The 18,414-nt window shown below is 46.6% G+C and overlaps 2 protein-coding genes across 6 annotated transcripts in view; one reads left to right on the plus strand and one right to left on the minus strand.

The window, feature by feature from the left end:
* Positions 1 to 8,428, minus strand: part of LOC119160776 (nose resistant to fluoxetine protein 6) — a 185,454-nt gene extending 177,026 nt beyond the window's left edge. The window contains exon 1 of one of the 2 annotated variants that reach the window (XM_075880926.1): positions 7,698 to 8,428. In XM_075880926.1, the coding sequence (XP_075737041.1) occupies positions 7,698 to 8,091 (394 nt within the window). In that variant the 5' untranslated portion in view covers positions 8,092 to 8,428. The remainder of the gene's footprint in view (positions 1 to 7,697) is intronic. The other variant, XM_037413006.2, reaches the window with a different exon arrangement.
* Positions 1 to 18,414, plus strand: part of LOC119161647 (low choriolytic enzyme) — a 1,178,895-nt gene that overhangs the window by 58,642 nt on the left and 1,101,839 nt on the right. The gene's annotated exons all lie outside the window — the stretch shown is intronic.

The following is an 18,414-nucleotide window of genomic DNA, read 5'->3' on the forward strand; positions in this document are numbered from 1 at the left end:
GATCGTCAGCGATTTTTGCAGCAGCACGGTGTCCGAGGTTCGGCTGCGGCGACGTGGAGTGATCGGAAGAAAACGTTATCGACCTGGTCTGCAGATCAAATATTGCGCCATTGTCCGTCAAAAAGTCTATTCTGAGAATTACGTCGCGGGAGCAGTTAGGCAAAATGACGAACTCCGAAGGGTACGTAGTGCCGTCTATGGTGACGCGCGATGTGCACATTCCACTTGGGGTCACGAGGTGGCCTCCTGCTGTGCGTATGTGCGGACCGTTCCATCTGGTCGTAACATTCTTTAGCTTGGACGCGAATGACCCGCTCATGACCGAGTAGTCGGCTCCCGTGTCGATGAGGGCGACTACGTCAAGGCCTTCGATGGACAACTGGACGTCGGATGCCGCTTTCCTCGAATTTCGGGTGTGTCGGGGCGTCGTATCGCGGCTTGCACGTGTTGATGGGCGGGCACTATGCGTCATCATCGTGGTCTTCTCAGCGGCAGGCTTCGTCATTTCGGGTACGCGTCGCGCAGCGTAGCTGTCGTCGTTTTCAGGGGTCTCGTCAGGGTGTCGTCGGGTCGTCGGGATGAGGGCATGTCGTGAGTCACGGTCTTGCGTCGTTGGAGGGTTTTCATTTTCTCGCCGTTGTCCAACTTCACCTCCAGAAGTTGCTGCTTTTAGTTTCCCCCTCGTGGGCTGGGGGGACCTTCCACGGGCGAAGTCAGCATGACTGCGACGGTTGGGGGATTGGTACTGGTAGGGCGACGGCGAACGGTTGAAATGGGATGGTCCACGGCTGGTGTTCGACAGGTATTCTTCGATCTCAATTGGGCGCTGGCCGGCTCACGGGCGGGGTGCGTCGACGGAGAACCCACGCAAACCCAGCTTCTTGTACGGGCAGCGGCGGTAGACGTGGTCGGCCTCTCCGCAGTGGTAGCACAGCAAACGATTATCTGGCGTTCCCCACACCTCGACCTTCCTGGGCGCCTAGTTTCGGGTTACAGGGGGTCGGGCGGGCGACATTGGGCGGCGGTACGGCGGGGCCTCTTGATAACGTGTTGGGACGGGTCGGGGTCGACGAGCAGCAGCGGAGTAGGTCATCGCTTGTGGTTCGCAAGATGCTTCCGACGGCGTGGAATTCCCCAGTGCTTGCTGAACCTCCTCGCGGACGACGCCAGTGAGGGAGGCGACTTGGGGCTGCGGCGTTGCTGGGAACAATTTTCTCAGTTCCTCGCGAACGACGGCGCGGATGGTCTCCCGCAAGTCTTCCGTCGCCAATCCAAGGGCGTTTACCGGGTTCACCGAAAGGGTGTTGAGTGGTCTATCGTATTGCCGCGAACGCATATCCAAGGTCCTCTCGATCATCGAAGCCTCGGTGACGAACTCAGCGACGGTCTTAGGGGGGTTGCGGATGAGTCCAGCGAAGAGCTCTTGTTTAACTCCCCGCATCAGAAAGCGCACCTTCTTCTCTTCTGCCATTTCGGGGTCAGCTCTCCGGAACAGCATCTTCATCTCCTCAGCGAACAGTACAACACCTTCGTTAGGGTGTGGCATTCGCGTCTCCAACAAAAGGGCGGCTCGTCCTTTCCGCACAACCGTAGCGAATGTTTTGAGGAATTCGCTCTTAAAGACAATCCAGTCGGTTAGGGAGCGTTCATGGTTCTCAAACCACGTTCGAGCTGCATCCTCTAAATAGAAGAAGACATGACGAAAAGTTTCTTCGTCATCCCACCTGTTAAAGATGCGGATGCGCTCCAGCTTCTCCAGCCACTCTTCCGGGTCTTCACCAAAAGATCCTCGCAATGATGTGGGCTCACGAAATTGTTGCAGAACGACGGGAGGGTTGGCAGCGCTGGTCATGGTGCCTGCGTTGATCATCGTGGTTTTTATGTCTTCTTTCCTTTTTTTTATCCGGGAGCGGTCCAAACTCTGGCTGAAGGCCTTGCTGCCGGCGGCTGACACGAGTTGGGCGTGCTTGTCGGCTTGGCAATGGCTTAGGGTTCATGTACCCCGCACCTCCACCAGATGTCACGCAGCAAAGGACGATGCAGTTGTCTATGAGGAAAACAAGTTTATTGGAGCGAACCTGTGCTCCCCTAACAACTGATAAAAAAAACACAGGCGGCGAAGCAGCGGCCCGCAAAACGACGGGCATGCTAGTGAGCGTCGGCGATCGAATGACGCGGCATCGGCTGTGCGGGAATTTATATCCCTCGGTGCGAGGGTTTCTCGAATAGTCGAATTGTATCGAGAACGCCGTGATAGCGTTTGTTAGAAACGCTGTTCGTTCGAACAGCGCTTCTAACAAACAACGCCTGAAGCGTTGTTCGATAGCGTTTGTTGGAAACGCTGTGAAAACGGCGATAGCACAGGCCGGCGCAGCCAGGCCGAAAAAACAAAACACAAATAAACAAACCCAATGCATGGTTCGCGGCAATATTGTGAATTTGGAATACCAAACAAAAGCGTGCCTTCATCAACAGTTTTGCGGTCCTGAAAAGACAACGATCTCGCCTACACACCCATCACGTGCAATATTTTTGAACTAACAGTGAAGCCCTTGTAACAAAACAGTAAAATAAGGAAATGAAATGTAAAATATATAAACGTGACTTCCAAAATTGTCGGCGCCAACTTAGCGCGTCTAATTAGGATTTTTTACCATTAAAAGACCACGGAACTTGCACTTTCCAGACTTGACTGCGGCGACACTACCGGTTCATTGCGACGCACTAAAAGAGTCTTTTTGAAGCGAATTGATTGATGGGTGGAACTGGTAACGCGCGTTTGGGGCGATTATTATGCATTAATGGTTAGCCTGCATTCAGTATAATATAAATTCATTCAAAATGTGCTCACTGGATGTCACTAAATTGTCAATTGACCTTTCAAACTGGTTCCTCTCTCTACTTCAAGCTTCATTGTTGAACCTTGATTGTAAGAATACATCCCACAATTCTACGAAACCTGACGATGTTGGCTTGAATAAATATAAAGAAAAAAAAGATGGTCCAGACAAAACATTACAAATAATGAAGCTGCAAAAATAGCAGCTTGCTTTGATTTCAGCTACCCATTTTTCAAACGTCCCGAGTGTTGGTTCACCTGGGAATTGACACGGCACGCCATCTCAACGCGTTCAGCTGCACGTTTAGCAGCTTAAGTGCGGCAGCATCTTTTCGCGTGTGTCAGGAAAGTTGTCCCTGGAACTTCTACGCAGATTCTGAGCCGCGTCAAGTTTTAATGGTAGCTTCCTGCTTTGCACTTGCTCTGATTTGTCAGACGAAACCTTGCGACAGCATGCCTTACCGCCACGGTTGAGTCTTTCTGCTGCACATTGCGCAGCCTATACATATGACAGCTTTCTCTTAAGAGTTGTGTAAGCCGACAACTCTACAGAGCAACTCCTAATATACCGTGCTTTAGGAGCAATGCATCAGGTCTTGCGTTGCGCGGAGCGCGCCACGTTAGTTACTCAGAACATGGTCCTATGTGCACGCACCTACATTTTTATACGCAATTTTCGCAAGCCAAGTGCCTTAAGCAGGCGCAATTGGAAGTGTTTACACTGAAATGCTGCGTGAACTAAATCTCCTATGCGTTAAATAAAACGAATAATGACACCACCGTGCACTGTGTGCGACCAATCTGAACTCTGTATCTGAATATACAAACGTTTCACCTTTCATAGAGTTGAATGTGGCAGCTTCGATTCCAGCCACGACGCTCGCGTTTCGATGGCGGCGAAATGGCTCGTGCTATGTTGGTGCATGTAAAAAAACAAAAGAAGCATCACACGGCTTCACAGCCCTCTCATAATCACATCGTGGTTTCGGCGCTTAAAACTGCAGGTATGTGTGTCACGTAATATTTTCCGAATAGAAAATGAAACTAATGTGTAACCGATTGTTAACATCGGCTGTCCTTAGTGCGCGTGCGGTGAAATTAGTGACGATTGATGTACTCATTACGTTGCTTACAAAACGCTCAATGCACTCACGACAACTGTCAAAACAGGTGACGCGGTTGGGTAGCCATCCTGCAATACACACTTTTGAGGAATACCTGAAAATATTGGGAATAAGTGATACCCCAAACGGATTATTCATATCTGCGTATCATTATGAGGCCCGCCGAAGTGGAGAGCTCCGAAAATTTGGACCATCTGGTAATCTCTAACGTGAACTGACATCGCAAAGAACGCGGGCCTGTACCATTTCGCCTCCGTCGAAATGTGACAGCCGCGGCTGAGATTCGAACATGTTTTTATGTGTTAGGTCGCTTATATTACAACCGGATGATTAGTTGATACCAGACAACTGACACCATGGCTTGGGCAATGGAGTTAACCTGCGCTACTGTTTTGTTCGGCATCAATTTGTGGATTCGCCTACACCTCAATACTAAATCATATTCGCTGTCAAGCGATCCCCTGAAAAATGTGAATGTAACAGTTAGGAGGAACTTGGCCTTCGCAAGCAGAAGATTGTGTGGCTCCGGCCGTTCGAATCGTCTGCTCAATGAATCGCCTCGCTTCTCGCCACATGCGTCATCCGAGCCGCAAAGAAACGAGCATCCAGCCCGTGATAAGTTATCCTAGAATGCCCACAGGTGCCAAGTGGCCACAATTCTTCCTGGTGCGAATTGGCGAAGCACCACCCACCACGCGTCAGTAAAGTGCCACGCGCACGTGCAAACTTTATCGGTGGTGATGATGACGTCGCTTAAAATCACGATTGTGTGCGAGCGCTTTGCAGTGGCGGAACCTTTAAAACACGCACTCGTTGCACAAGTCGCATGTTTTGACACCTGGCGCCATTCTACGCACATGCATTAAGGAGACTCATCCGACTACGCGACACTCATGTAGCGTTTTCTTTCGCAGCAGTTTCAAGCAATAGTGAGGCTCTGTTACTCTGATTATGTTAAAATCGGTAATGCTAACGTCAAACGTGCTTGAGTTGATCTGTTTCAACAGTTTTTTGTGCGCCACACTGGAAGATTTTAAGTGGGTATTGTTCAAGAGAACACCAAAGATATCAAATTAATTGAAAGAGTAGCTACAACAGCCATTCACATAGAATGATGGTCGTGATAAGTGACCAGGCCCACGGGGTGTTTAAGCCGCTTGGTACAAGTTTTTGGCCAGTCCCACACAACACCGAAACCCATAGAGACCGAGAAGGTGAAGCTATTTCTTTTATTAACCACGATTATAAAATATCGATCATGATAATGTCGGTAGTCGGTCTACACTAGACAAGTGAAGATCTTTGAAACCACGACATAAGTAAAGGCAACGACGGTGTAGCAGTGGCCGGCCATTAATGCGTATTTTGCCGGCGTATACGCTCTGTGTTGCGACACGTGTGATACATGTAAAATATACTGGTAATAAAAAAGGAAAATGTACAACAGAAAGCGCCAGACGAAAGGTCCAATTCTCACTTGAATTGAAGTTCTTGATATTTATTTTTTTGCACGTTTTTGTGTTTGCCTTCCTGCACACCCCTAAATTTTCGCTCAGAACCAACAGACACCGACACCGAAATTTATAAGAAATAACCTTTTTAACGGTGTCGCTGAACAAACGAGGCATTGAATGTATCACACGCGCAAAATGGCTTTGGTGCAACCTGCTTGAAAAGTGTTTATCTCCGGAGGAGAAACTGTATCAATATAACAACTTTCATGTCATTGGGCACATATGGTAACATTATCCTATATAATTACATGTTCGTGATTGATTGTCTTGCAGTTCATCGCATAATAATGTATTATTTCTGTATACTGGTTTTTCAGTGAATTTGCGAAAGAAGAACCAACACGAGTTTGATGTGATGTACAGAAGATTGGGCAAGTTGTTGCATTTGAAAATCTTCTTAGTAAACACAAATTAAAAATTTAGCGGTCGTTCTGTAATCTCCCTTTTTGCTCCTGCCGTTTTTGTTTCCAGTGCATCATGTTTTACTTTTCTCTTTTATTCAAAAATCATTTGTTGTTCTTGAAGCACCCGGCGTCTGCAATAGTTAATAACACGTCCGTGTTCCACCGAATAACTCAGCTACGATAATCAAGTTGTATTACAGCTCGACTGCTTATGCGCGTGTCGCGGGATCAAAACCCCGGTTTTTCATGGACGAGAAAACGCTGGAGGCCAATGTATTTAGGCACATGTTAAAGAACACCGGGCTGTCAAGATTTTTTGAACCCTGCATTACGGCGTCCCTCATAATCATATCGTGGTTTTTGCCCGTCAAAGCACAATACGATTATTGGCTCCCTTAAATAAATTGACCAATAGATGTGTGAGATATATCAGCATAGATTTTCTTTAGTTATTCTTGTTGAAATCTGAGTATACATAACAATTGGGAAATTAATTTTTTCACTCGGCAGCAACTATCTGTAGTCGACTGAACCTTGCGAATCAGTTGTCGTCTTTAGAAAACGAGCATTTTTACTACGCAAATAGGACATGTTTGTCCATACTGTCACAAATATGAGCTAAGTATTTGGCCATACCAGAGTACAGATACGCTAAGCTTCAGCGCTGCAAACGGTAAATCGCCGTAGTAAATGCTATAGCTGTAATGCAATGGACTCTATCAAGAAAGTCTAGCCTTGCTGACATAATATTTCTAAGAAGCGCTTTGGAAGTACACGGTATTAAATAGACAAACGAATGAACAAATAAATAATTATTCAAACAGACAAATGAATAAACAAATAAACCAATAAATAAATAAAGGCTGCTTATTTCCGCTTCATCCAAGGGGTACACATCTGCTTTGCGGTTACAGAGTTGCACTTCCAGGCACGAGGACGCTGGTTCGAATTTTTGATTGATTGATTGATATGTGGAGTTTAACGTCCCAAAACCACCATATGATTATGAGAGACACCATAGTGGAGGGCTCCGGTGATTTCGACCACCTGGGGTTCTTTAACGTTTACACAAACCTTAGCAAACGGGCCTACAACATTTCTGCCTCCATCGGAAATGCAGCCGCCGCAACCTGGATTCGATCCCGTGACCTGCGGGTCAGCAGCCGAAAAGCTTAGCCACTAGACCACCGCGGTGGGGCCTGGTTCGAATTCTCGCCGCCGTGGTGGCGTTTTGATGGGGGCGAAATGTTAGAACATCTACGGGCATACACTGGCGTGAACGTGATGGAATCGTAAGTAGTTAAAATAATTCCTCACTTCTGTGTGCGTCACAGTTCCGTCATATTTATTACCCCTAAGACCACAGAATGGTTTTTATTTCTTCCTGCGCTGCTCTAAACTATATAATGTTCAGCCTTGAATCATGACACTTTTTTTGCAACAAAATAGGTAATATCAACATTCACGTGGTTCTGAATTCTTTCGTCTAGCTTGGTGTCAAAACCTCGCTCTTCTTTTCAAGCGAAAGCTAGCCGAGGGAGTATCGCTGTGCGTCTCGACGTGGCCTTGAAGCGAAACGACACGTGACTCGAAACTAAGTCGTGTAGTTGAACGAGTCTCAAGCGAACACATTCGTCAGCTCGTCTGTCTACATCTCCGAATGTCCTCTTTCAATGCCCCAGGTAAAAACGCAAAGAGCGCGCGTCTGCTAGCATTATTACCCTTTTCTCTCGAAGCACAATGTTCTAGAAAAGCTTTCTAGAAAATTGCGCATCGGTAGAACCGCTTCTGCAATTGTGAGGGTGACAGCACTTACTCCTTATACTTTCTAGGTTGAGCTTTCGCAGTCCTCCGATGACACGCAACAGAGAGAGGAAGCAATCCGTGTTGAGGTCGAGCCCGGCGACAAGCGTCGTCAGCTCGGGCAGCAGCTGGTCGAGAGCCCCATTGGTGAGGTTCGAGAGCTTGCGTTCGAGCACTTCCCAGTCGGCCTGGACATCGTAGGAAGCCCTCGGTTCAGCCTCCCCCGTCACACCACTGTCCGCCGTCAAAGGATCCTCTACACCAGAAGTGGAATCGATCGACTCGACCGTTGTCGTCGCCGGCGGAGGAGACGCGACACACAGCGCCACGCCACCCGCAAAGACAGACACGAGCAGAAGCACGACGACCGGAGAGACACCCCGACAACCGTGATTAGGACACCCCATCGTGTATCGACGACGACAAGATGCCGCAGCACGCGGGCATCGGCCCCGACTCGCTACGTGATACCTTTCGTGCTGTTTTGTGAGATGCCTCTGCGTAGCGCGGCGTGGAGCTCGTTCAAATGGGGCGTCACGATGTGTGCGGCGGAGCTTTTAAAAGCGCGCCATCCCTCTTTCCTGCACTAGAGGCCGAGATGCGGAAAGCAACGACGACGATTTTCTTGGTCAAGGTGGTCTCGCTCTCGACGAGAGAGGTGGTCTCCCCCACCGGTATTACTGGAGAGGGCGCTACGCTCAATCGTCATCGTCACCGGCTGCTTACTCAGAAGATGTAGGAAACCCCAAATGGTCGGGTATATTCACGCCTGAGGAGACGTACGCCTTTTTTTCCTGTTAGTGTAACAACCACCCCCATCTAGCAGCCATGTGTAATGCAGACCGGCGCAGTAGGTTCAAATGCGTCTATAGCTTCAAACACCTGGTGGCGAACGTACTACGTTGATTTCCGCTCTATATCAAGGCACTCAAGTGAACCACCCTTCCCAGCCGGCTGCTTTTATTGGTCACGCAAACACTTCTTCTCTTCTACTTCTCATTTAGTGCGCAATGAATTAGCATATAAATGTATCACTGTCCTAGTGTCCGTAAATCACTGGTGATTTACGTAGTGAGGAATACCGTTGATGCAGCTTTGCTTTAAGACGCATGTTTTTATGCCTGCTAATCATTAAACACGTGGGAAACAATATACTGTTAAAAAGGAGAGAATAGGCATGTGCACTGCCAAGTGAAACTTTAATAGTCCACTGAACACGTGCACACTGCTCCAGCAGGTTTCCACTCAAGTCGAGACTCGAAACGCGAAAGGAAAAGAAAACTTTGGAATAGGTGGACAGAGGGACGCAAAAAGTACGCGAAAAATTTGGATGCTCAAGGTGCGCTTTCTGTCCTTGACTTTTCATCAGATTTCTCACTACTGAGAGCATTTCCTTGTATATCAATGCGAGGCCAGCCTCTAATGCTAAGGGCAAGTACGCTGAGATGGAGTTGAGAGGCCAAGATTACGGGTGAGCTGTGCGGAAGCCGGTGGCGTACTTGAGGATCGCAAACTCACTGCGCCGAAGATACGACGGCGTTCGCACTCTGCTATCGACGTTTGGGGAAAAGAGATTGAAATACGCCAGTTGCACACCCGAATCCTTGAGAGTTGCCAGCATCAAATTACACAGGGCCAGCCTCGGAAGCGTGTCCTTTTGAAACACCGGCGAAAGGAAGCGTAATTATTTCCATTGCCTCGTTTACACATGTGGCAATCACACGCGCACCTGCTTGCCGAAGCACTGTGTATTGCGCCCGCTGAGTTATGCCTGCGCTTCATGAAGACTAAAAGTGCCTTGTGTAATTTAATAAAGACCAATAAGTGTTCCTCTTGTCACAAAGACAGGTTGACTGAAAGAGCACTACCCGTTAAGCTGAGTTGAGTTTAGGTGACCGCGTTGGGCGCGCTTTGCTGCGAAGTAACAAAACAGTTTGTCCTTGGATGAAGCCTGACGCATTAATAATAGGCTTTCATAGAGAATGAGTGCGATTTACTTCAGGGCTCTCACATTTGCTCGTTCTTGACATATTCTGACTCGGGGAAAAATAGGTCGTGGGACGTCTGTAACCAAATTTCATGTAAAACTCTAATAAGTGCCCCTCGTAGACATGACGACAAAAGTGGAAAACGTCTGGTTTCAATACAGTACCCTTGATTTGGACGGCCACCGCCACCGAAGCTCAAAAAGCTGAACGAGTTATAAAAGGTTTTATGCGTGACACGTGAACAATTTCCGTGCTGCGACGACGGTGGCCAGTGACGCACTGAAGCGGGGTCACGAAATAGTTCACTGGGGAAGTTTGTCGTAGAACGGTGCGTGGGCTGACGTGCCAGTGAAGAACTTTTTCGCAAAGCCCTGATGCTCGAGTCCGGGTCCATAGTAAAACCTTTTCTGAGCAATGAAAGGTCACGTCGCGTCTTTTGCTATCAAAGCGACGTTTTCGTTCTTGAGCGGCTTCCGTGTTGCACCGAGCAATTTTACGGCATTGCGCGGCTCATGTTGCGAATTTGTCTGGTAGGGAAGTACTGGACGGAGCTTTTACAAAGAAGAATGCCGTATCGAAGAATGAGGATGCAGATCGTCCACACACAATGCAGAAAGGGCTGTAGCCGAGAGATATTCGTGTTGCGGTATTATGTGTGAAGGTGACAAACGCCAAAATATTGTTCCAGTTTTTTTTTATCCGGACGTAGGTACATGGAGATCATGTCAGAGAGTGTTCGGTGAAAGCATTCAGTAAGGCCGTTCATCTGTGGGTTGTACGTAGAAGTGATTTTATGCATCATTCTACAGGCCCGTAGGACTTCCGCGAGGACGCGAGATAGGAAGTCTTTGCCCCGGTCACCCAGAAGAACGCGGGGAGCTTCATGGCGCAAGACGATTGGCTGCAAGAAGAAGTCGGTGGCTTCTGTAGCTGAACTGGATCGAAGAGACGCAGTCTCGGCGTATCTTGTCAAATGATCGACTGCAGTGACGATCCAATGGGGACTATTAGACGTCAACGGCTAGGGACCATACAAGTCGGTTCCGACAAAATTAAAAGGTGTTGTTGAACAGGGAAGAGGCTGCAGGAAACCGGTTGGTGGAGACGTGGATCGCTTACGGTGCTGACATGGCGCGCCCGAGCCGACGCATTTGGTTACCGACGTATTCAAGCTAGGCCAGAAACAGCTGGATTTGATGTGGTCGTAGGTCTTGGGAAAACATTGATGACCAGCAGAAATGTCATCGTTTATGCTTCTAAAATGTGAAGACGAAGGTAGCGGTGAAGGACTGGCACTTACTTGTTACCCGTGGGATGATAAATATAGTGTTCGAGCACACCGTTGTCGAAGCAAAATTGTCGAAGCTGGCGTCTGAAGCGGTTTGTGTGGTTTAGTGATGCCGCGATTGTAGTCACTGAAAGATCGACAGTAGATGTCGGCCCTCTGAAGTGAAGGCAAACCGGATTATGAATAAGGTTGAATTTGGTCCAGTGAGGCGATCGACAGGTGTCTTGAGGCAGGCGAAATGTTGGAGCTCCCAGGATGCGATGCCAAGGGCGTATTGTCGAAATAAATTGAAAGTGGGAATCGGGAGAGGGCGTTGGCATCATGATGACCTTTGCCAGACTGATATGTGGTAGTAAAGTCATATTCTTGCAAGCGCAGCGCCCAACGCCCTCGACGTCCTGACATATTCTGCATCGAGGACCGCCAACTGTGCGTGATGGTCTGTGACGATAGTGACGTGCCGATCGTAGAGGTACGGGCAGTATTTGTGTATCGACGAGACAATAGCGGCACTCTTCTTCAGTGATCGTGTAATTCTTCGTGTAGCACGCTGTGGCATACGCCAGTTCAAGTGGTGTATGCCACAACCTGCTCTTTAGAGGGGGCATCATGTTGCAAAAGTGCAGTTCTGTTACCTTGCGTGCTTGCGTCAGTGTGGAGAATAGTTGGCGCTCTCTAGTCGAAGCAGTGAAGCAATGGGGGGGGGGGGGGGAGTCAGAAGTTTTTAAGGACTTTAAATGCGAATTCGCAGTCGTCGGACCAAGCGAAAAGAACACCAGCGACTAATAGCTTATTTAGGGGAGCCGCCATTGTCGCGAAGTTGCGTATAAAGCGACGAAAGTAGGATGCCACGCCAAGAAAACACTCAACATCTTTTGGGTGGACGGTCGAGGAAACTGCAACACAGCGGCTGTCTTGTCGGCATCTGGCCAGACTCCATCTTTGGAAATGACGCCACCGAAGAATTTTATACTTTTGTTGGCAAACATGCACTTTTTGGTATCTATCTAAAGGTCAGCGTTCAAAAGGCACCGAAGTGCTTCGTCTAATCGTTGAAGGTGTTGGGTAAATGTAGACAAAAACACAACAATATTGTATAAATAACAAAGACAGGTCTTTCCATTTAAGACCACGAAGAACAGTGTCTATCATGCGCTCAAATGTTGCCGGAGCGTTGCACAGGCAAAATTGCATTGCAATAAATTTGTAGAGTCCACCCGGTGTAGCAAATGCGCTTTTTTATTTGTCACCCTCATTCATGAAGATTTGCCAATACCCCGATCATAGGTCAAGGCTGGAAAAATAATTCGCTCCTTATAATGTGTCTAAGGTGTCATCGATTTGAGGCAGAGAATATACATCCTTGCCCTTGCTCCTTTTTAGCGCAGGATAATCAACGCAAAAACGAAGATAACCATGTTTCTTTTTTTCACTAAGACGACCGGACAAGCTCCGAAACTGGAAGATGACCGTATTATCTTGCGTGATAGCATATCGTCAACTTGTTTTTCAATAGGTTTCCTTTCTGATTGCGAGACACATAAGGCCGACAGCGTATAACACCAGGACCATCGGTTTCAATGCAATGTACAACAGTGGTAGTCTGGTAAAGTGTCATGGCACAACTATCGAAGCAGGCTTTATGCTTAGCTAAATGTGCCAATAATGCTGCGGACTGGGCAGGTGTTAGATTTGAACCAGTGATTGCGCGGAAAAAGGAACAACTTGCACCTGACGTGGACAGTGACGATGAAGACAAGCAAAGTGCATCGATGGAGGTCAGTGGAGAGGCGTCTATCGTCGTTACAGTCATCCCCTTGGGTAACATCATTGATTCTGCAGTTGTGTTTAAAATGGGCAGAATCACGTGGACATGAGAGAACCGGAGCAGACAGGAGGCTACGAAAACTCCACAAGAACGGAAGTGAGGAGCAGGGGAAACTAGGGTGTCACCATCGGCTACTTAGCTAGATGAAACAGCTACAACGTGTTCATGACCAGGACACAAAACACAGTCTTAAGCGACAACGAAGTTGAGGACCAATGAAGACGGATCTGACAGAAATGCTTCCGATGTATCTCCGATGTGAACAACGTGTTTTTTACATGTTATGACAGCGGAGGCGCAATGTAGGAAGTCCCAGCCCAGGATAAGATCATGAACACACATGTGTAGCACAATCATTTCGATGTGGTGACGTAAGCCGTCGATGAAAACACAAGCCGCACACTGTACATCAGGTTGAATGAGTACGTTATTTGCGCCACGCAACACAGGTCCTGCATAAGGGGTTCTTACTTTACGGAGCCGCGAGCACGAGTCACTACGTATAACAGAAGTAGCGGCAACGGTATCAAGAAACACTTGCACAGGAACACCTTCAATAGTCACTAACAACAGGTTGGGCGGGGAAACAGGAGTTACTTTTGATGATCGATAGGACTCAGTTTTCCATTCAAAAACTGCAATGCTTTGATTTCCGAGTGTTGTTCAACAGTGTTAAAGAGGGGACGAAGCGGCGATGCTGAGCGTCGGTAGGGTGGTCATGGAGAGCATTGTCTCGAGAAGTGGTTGCCCTGATGTTGACGCGGGGACGCCGGAGGAGACGGATATCGTTACTGCGTGAAATGGTAGGAGTCTGAACCATAAATATCGGGCCATCAGTAGCGGTCACGCTCTAACTGAACGTAGCCTCATCCTGCAGGCGGCGTTGGCAGTAACGAAATATGTGGCCTCGGATACCGCAGTAAAAACAAACAGGACGGGACAACGCCACTGAGGATAAGAGGGTGTAGCGGGTACTCCACACCGCACAGAAGCCAAATCGCTGCAAGTAATGACAGCAGGCCCTGATGTAACCGCAGGAGGCGGAATTGCAGCTGTATCCGCATATGTGGGCATCAGTGGTTGATCAACCGATGCTTTCGGTGTCGTCATGGAGGCCACAGCAGCGTACGTGGGCAGCGGGTGTGCTACTGGAGTGACCGGCGCTGTCGGCGTTGTCATAACCGCGAACTCCTGCTACACAAGATTCCGCAGGTTGAACGTTGCGGATAGAGTTGAGACGGCAGTAGACCACTGCTGTTCTAGGTCTCGAAATTCTTCATGGGGGATCGCGCGGATTACCTCTTAAAATCGGATGGAGGCATAAGGCGGGGATCGCTGTCTTGTTGAAAGCGGAGCGAGTGCAACTGATAAAGGCGTTGGCATGTCGAAAGGATGTTTTCAACTGTAGTGGCATTGTTAACAGCCAATGCATTGAATGCAATCATGCTGATTCCTTTGAGGATTAGGCGAACGTGCTCGCCTTCCGTCATATCGCGGTTCGCACGGTGACAGGGGGCCAAAACATCCTTTATATATAAAGTGTATGTCTCGTGTGGATGTTGAACCCACGTTGCCAGTTTCTGTTTTATTTTACGGTTTCGGAACGATCTGACGTGCATCCGAAGACCTGTAGCAGCTTCGTGGCAAAGGTAAACCAATCAACGAAGTCAGTTTGATGGTTGAACTTCCACGTTTTGATTACGTTGGTCAGATAGAATGGGAGATAACTGAACTTACATGATTGTAAAGGTCGAGCCAGTGCTCTGCGTCATCACCGAGGAGACGCGCAAACATGGGTGACTCGCGCTGAGCACTGATGACGGTGGACGACGGGAGGGTGGCTGTAGGCATCGGCGTGAAAGGGTTAGAGGTAGGTGCTTGTTTCGTTGTCGGCGTAGCTGTCGGCTTGGCTGGGCACAATCAGCGACTGGATCGTAGCTACAGGTGGGACACAACCGTAGAAGGTCGTCAGGATCTGTACCCCTTACCGCCACCACTCTCAAAGACGCCGAAAGACTTCACAAGGCAGGACCAACAGGAACGTTTATTCCGCGACGATTTCCTCTGCTCTGAACAGCAACGAACGAGGCCAATCACGATGAAGATGCGGTTATGAATAAGTGAGAAGGATGAAATACAATAATTGTGCCCAATAAATGTGCCTAATAAATGTGCTGTTTCGGCAGGTGGGCCTGCCTTTGTTGGAGTGAATCACTCCGACGTAGGCAGATAGATAGATATGTAGGGTTTAACGTCCCAAAACCACCATATTATCATGAGAGACGCCGTAGTGGAGGGCTCCGGAAATTTCAACCACCTGGGGTTCTTTAACGTGCACCCAAATCTGAGCACACGGGCCTACAACATTTTCGCCTCCATCAGAAATGCAGCCGCCGCCCCGACGCAGCCAGGCCCACCTGCCGAAACGTTAGTAAAAGGTGTGTTTTCGCACGTTTGTCGGCCTATTTTTCTACCGTATATATATATATATATATATATATATATATATATATATATATATATATATATATATATATATATATATATATATATATATATATATATATATATATATATGTGTGTGTGTGTGTGTGTGTGTGTGTGTGTGTGTGCGTGTGTGTGTTTGTGTGTGTGTGTGTGATGTAAGATGTAAGACACAATAATGCCAAGGAATGTATTTAGGAAGTTATTAGACCCAAATTAATGTAAATAACAAGAAAAGTGGGTAACAAAATAACTTGCCGTGAGCATATTACCTTCCTGCTGAAAAAACAATAGCGGAGAAGTTTTACAGAGATCTGTACAGTAGCCGGGACAACCACGACTTTAATACTCCAAGAACTAGCAGTAACCTAGATGACATCCCACCAGTCATGATAGAAGTCAGAAACGTTTGGAGAGCATGCAAAGAGGCAAAACTGCTGGTGAGGATCAGGTAACATCTGATCTGCTGAAAGTTGGAGTACAGATTGTGTTAGAAAAATTAGCCACCCTGTTTACGAAGTGTCTCCTGACGGGAAGAGGACCAAAGTCTTGGAAGAACGCAAACATAATCTCAATACATAAGAAAGGAGATGACAAGAACTTGAAGAATCACAGGACGATCAGCTTGCTCTCGGTAGTATACAAGCTATATACAAAGGTCATTGCTAAAAGAGTACAGAACACCTTATAATTCAATCAACAGTTGGAACAAGCGAAATTTCGAAGAGGCTTCTCAACAATCGACAACATTCAATCAGGTAATAGAGAAATGCTCAGAATATAACCAACCACTATACATAGCCTTCATAGATTACAAGAAGGCATTTGATTCAGTAGAAATATCAGCAGTCATGTAGACACTGCGGAATCAGGGTGTCGATGAAGTAAATATAAAGATCCTGGGAGAAATTCACAGGCGATCAACTACTATCATAGTGCTTCATAAAGAAAGCAGCAGAATACCAATCAAGAAGGGTGTAAGGCAGTGGGACACAATCTCCACAATGATAATTACCGCGTTCTTACAGGAGGTTTTCAGAAGCCTAGAATGGGAACAGTTAGGGATAAAACTTAATGGAGAATACCTTAGTAACCTGCGCTTCGCCGATGACGTTGCATTGCTGAGTAACTCAGGGGACGAATTGCAACTCATGATTACGGAGTTAGACAAGGAGAGTAGAAATGTGAGTCTTAAAATTAATCTGCAGAAAACAAAAGTAATGTACAACAAACTCGGAAAAGAGCAGCGCTGCGAGATAAGTAATAGTGCACTTCAAGTTGTAAAAGACTATGTCTACTCAGGGCACGTAATAACCGCGGAGCCGAACCACGAGATTCTAATAACTGGAAGAATAAGAATGGTGTGAATAGCATTTGGCAAGCACTCTCAAAGTATGACAGGTAGATTGCCAATATCCCTCAAAAAGAAGGTATATAACAGCTGTATCTTCCCGGAACTTAGTTACAGAGCAGAAACCTGAAGACTTACAAAGAGGATTGAGCTTAAATTGAGGACGACGCAGCGAGCAATGGAAAGGAAAATGTTAGGTGTAACCTTAAGAGACATGAAGAGAGCAGAGTGGATTCGGGAACAAACAGTGGTTAAGAATATTATAGCTGAAATCAAGAAGAGGACATGGATATGGGCCGGGCATTTAGTGCGTAGACAGGATAACCGCTGGTCATTAAGGGTAACTAACTGGATTCCCAGAGAAGGCAATGGGGGGGGGGAGACAGAATTTAGGGGGAGACAGAAGGTTAGGCGGGCAGATGAGATTAAGAAGTTTGCGGGTAAAAATTGGCAGCAGCAAACACAGGACCGCCTTAGCTGGCGGAACATGAGAGAGGCCTTTGTCTTGCAGTGGACGTAGTCAGGCTAATGATGATGATGAAGATGATTATAATAACTTCCCCTATACATTTCTAGGAAATACTGTCTGTTAGGTGTCATTATTATTGTGTCAAAACGCGGAAAAACGAGCGCTTAGATATACACTTCTTTCCCTTATTTATTAACGAGGGTCTCGTACTGGCAGATTTAGTGCCGTTAGGTTGTACACGAGAGACTATTGGTCCGCTGCCCACTCGTAATAAGTTCATGTGCTTCGTGACGCCACACAGGCTCAAAAAGGGTGTTCGACACTCGTCGCTATGGCTACAGATGGCGCTGACTGACACTCCCACGTTTAAATTCACATATAAACCCAATAAAGTGGCTTGGGGGATGGCTGCCGAAAAAGTTCAGTGGTTAGAGCATCGAACGCGTTAGTCGAAAGTCGTAGGTTCGTTTCCTGCTCACGGCAAGTTATTTTTTCACCCACTTTTCTTTGTTCCTATTTACTTTACATTGGTTCTAATAACTTCCCCTATACATTCTTTGGCGTTATTGTCTGTTAGATCTCATTATTATATTGTCAAAACACGGAAAAACGAGCCCTTAGATATACACTTCTTTCCCATATATATATATACATATATATATATATATATATGGGTACACGTTAAAGAAGCCCAGGTGGTCTAAATTTCCGGAGCCCTCTACTACGGCGTCTCTCATAATCATATAGTGGTTTTGGGACGTTAAACCCCACATATCAATCAATATATATATATTTATATATATATATATATATATATATAAATATATATATATATATATATATATATATATATATATATATATATATATATATATATATATATATATATATATGTGTGTGTGTGTGTGTGTGGGAGTAATAATTCAATGGGCCAGTTAGTCTTCGCACTCATCCCCTGATGAAGGGAGGACCCCTCTCGAAACTGTTGGGAAATAAATATATTTATCCTTGTTGACAACGCTCCCGTTGTGCCATATCCTATATATATATAAACGGAAGCGAGAAAGCAGGAAATACGAGGAAACACTTTTAATAATCAAATACAGTTCGGCTAGCCCACCAGCCGAAACGTATGTGATTATTAAAAGTGTTTCCTCGTACGTCGTGATTTCTCGCTTCCGTTTTTACTACGGAGCCAGTGCGCTTCCTTCCTCGCTACGTATATATATATATATATATATATATATATATATATATATATATATATATATATATATATATATATATATATATATATATATATATATATATATATATATATA

This window comes from Rhipicephalus microplus, chromosome X (assembly GCF_043290135.1).
Source record: "Rhipicephalus microplus isolate Deutch F79 chromosome X, USDA_Rmic, whole genome shotgun sequence".
NCBI lineage: Eukaryota > Metazoa > Arthropoda > Arachnida > Ixodida > Ixodidae > Rhipicephalus > Rhipicephalus microplus.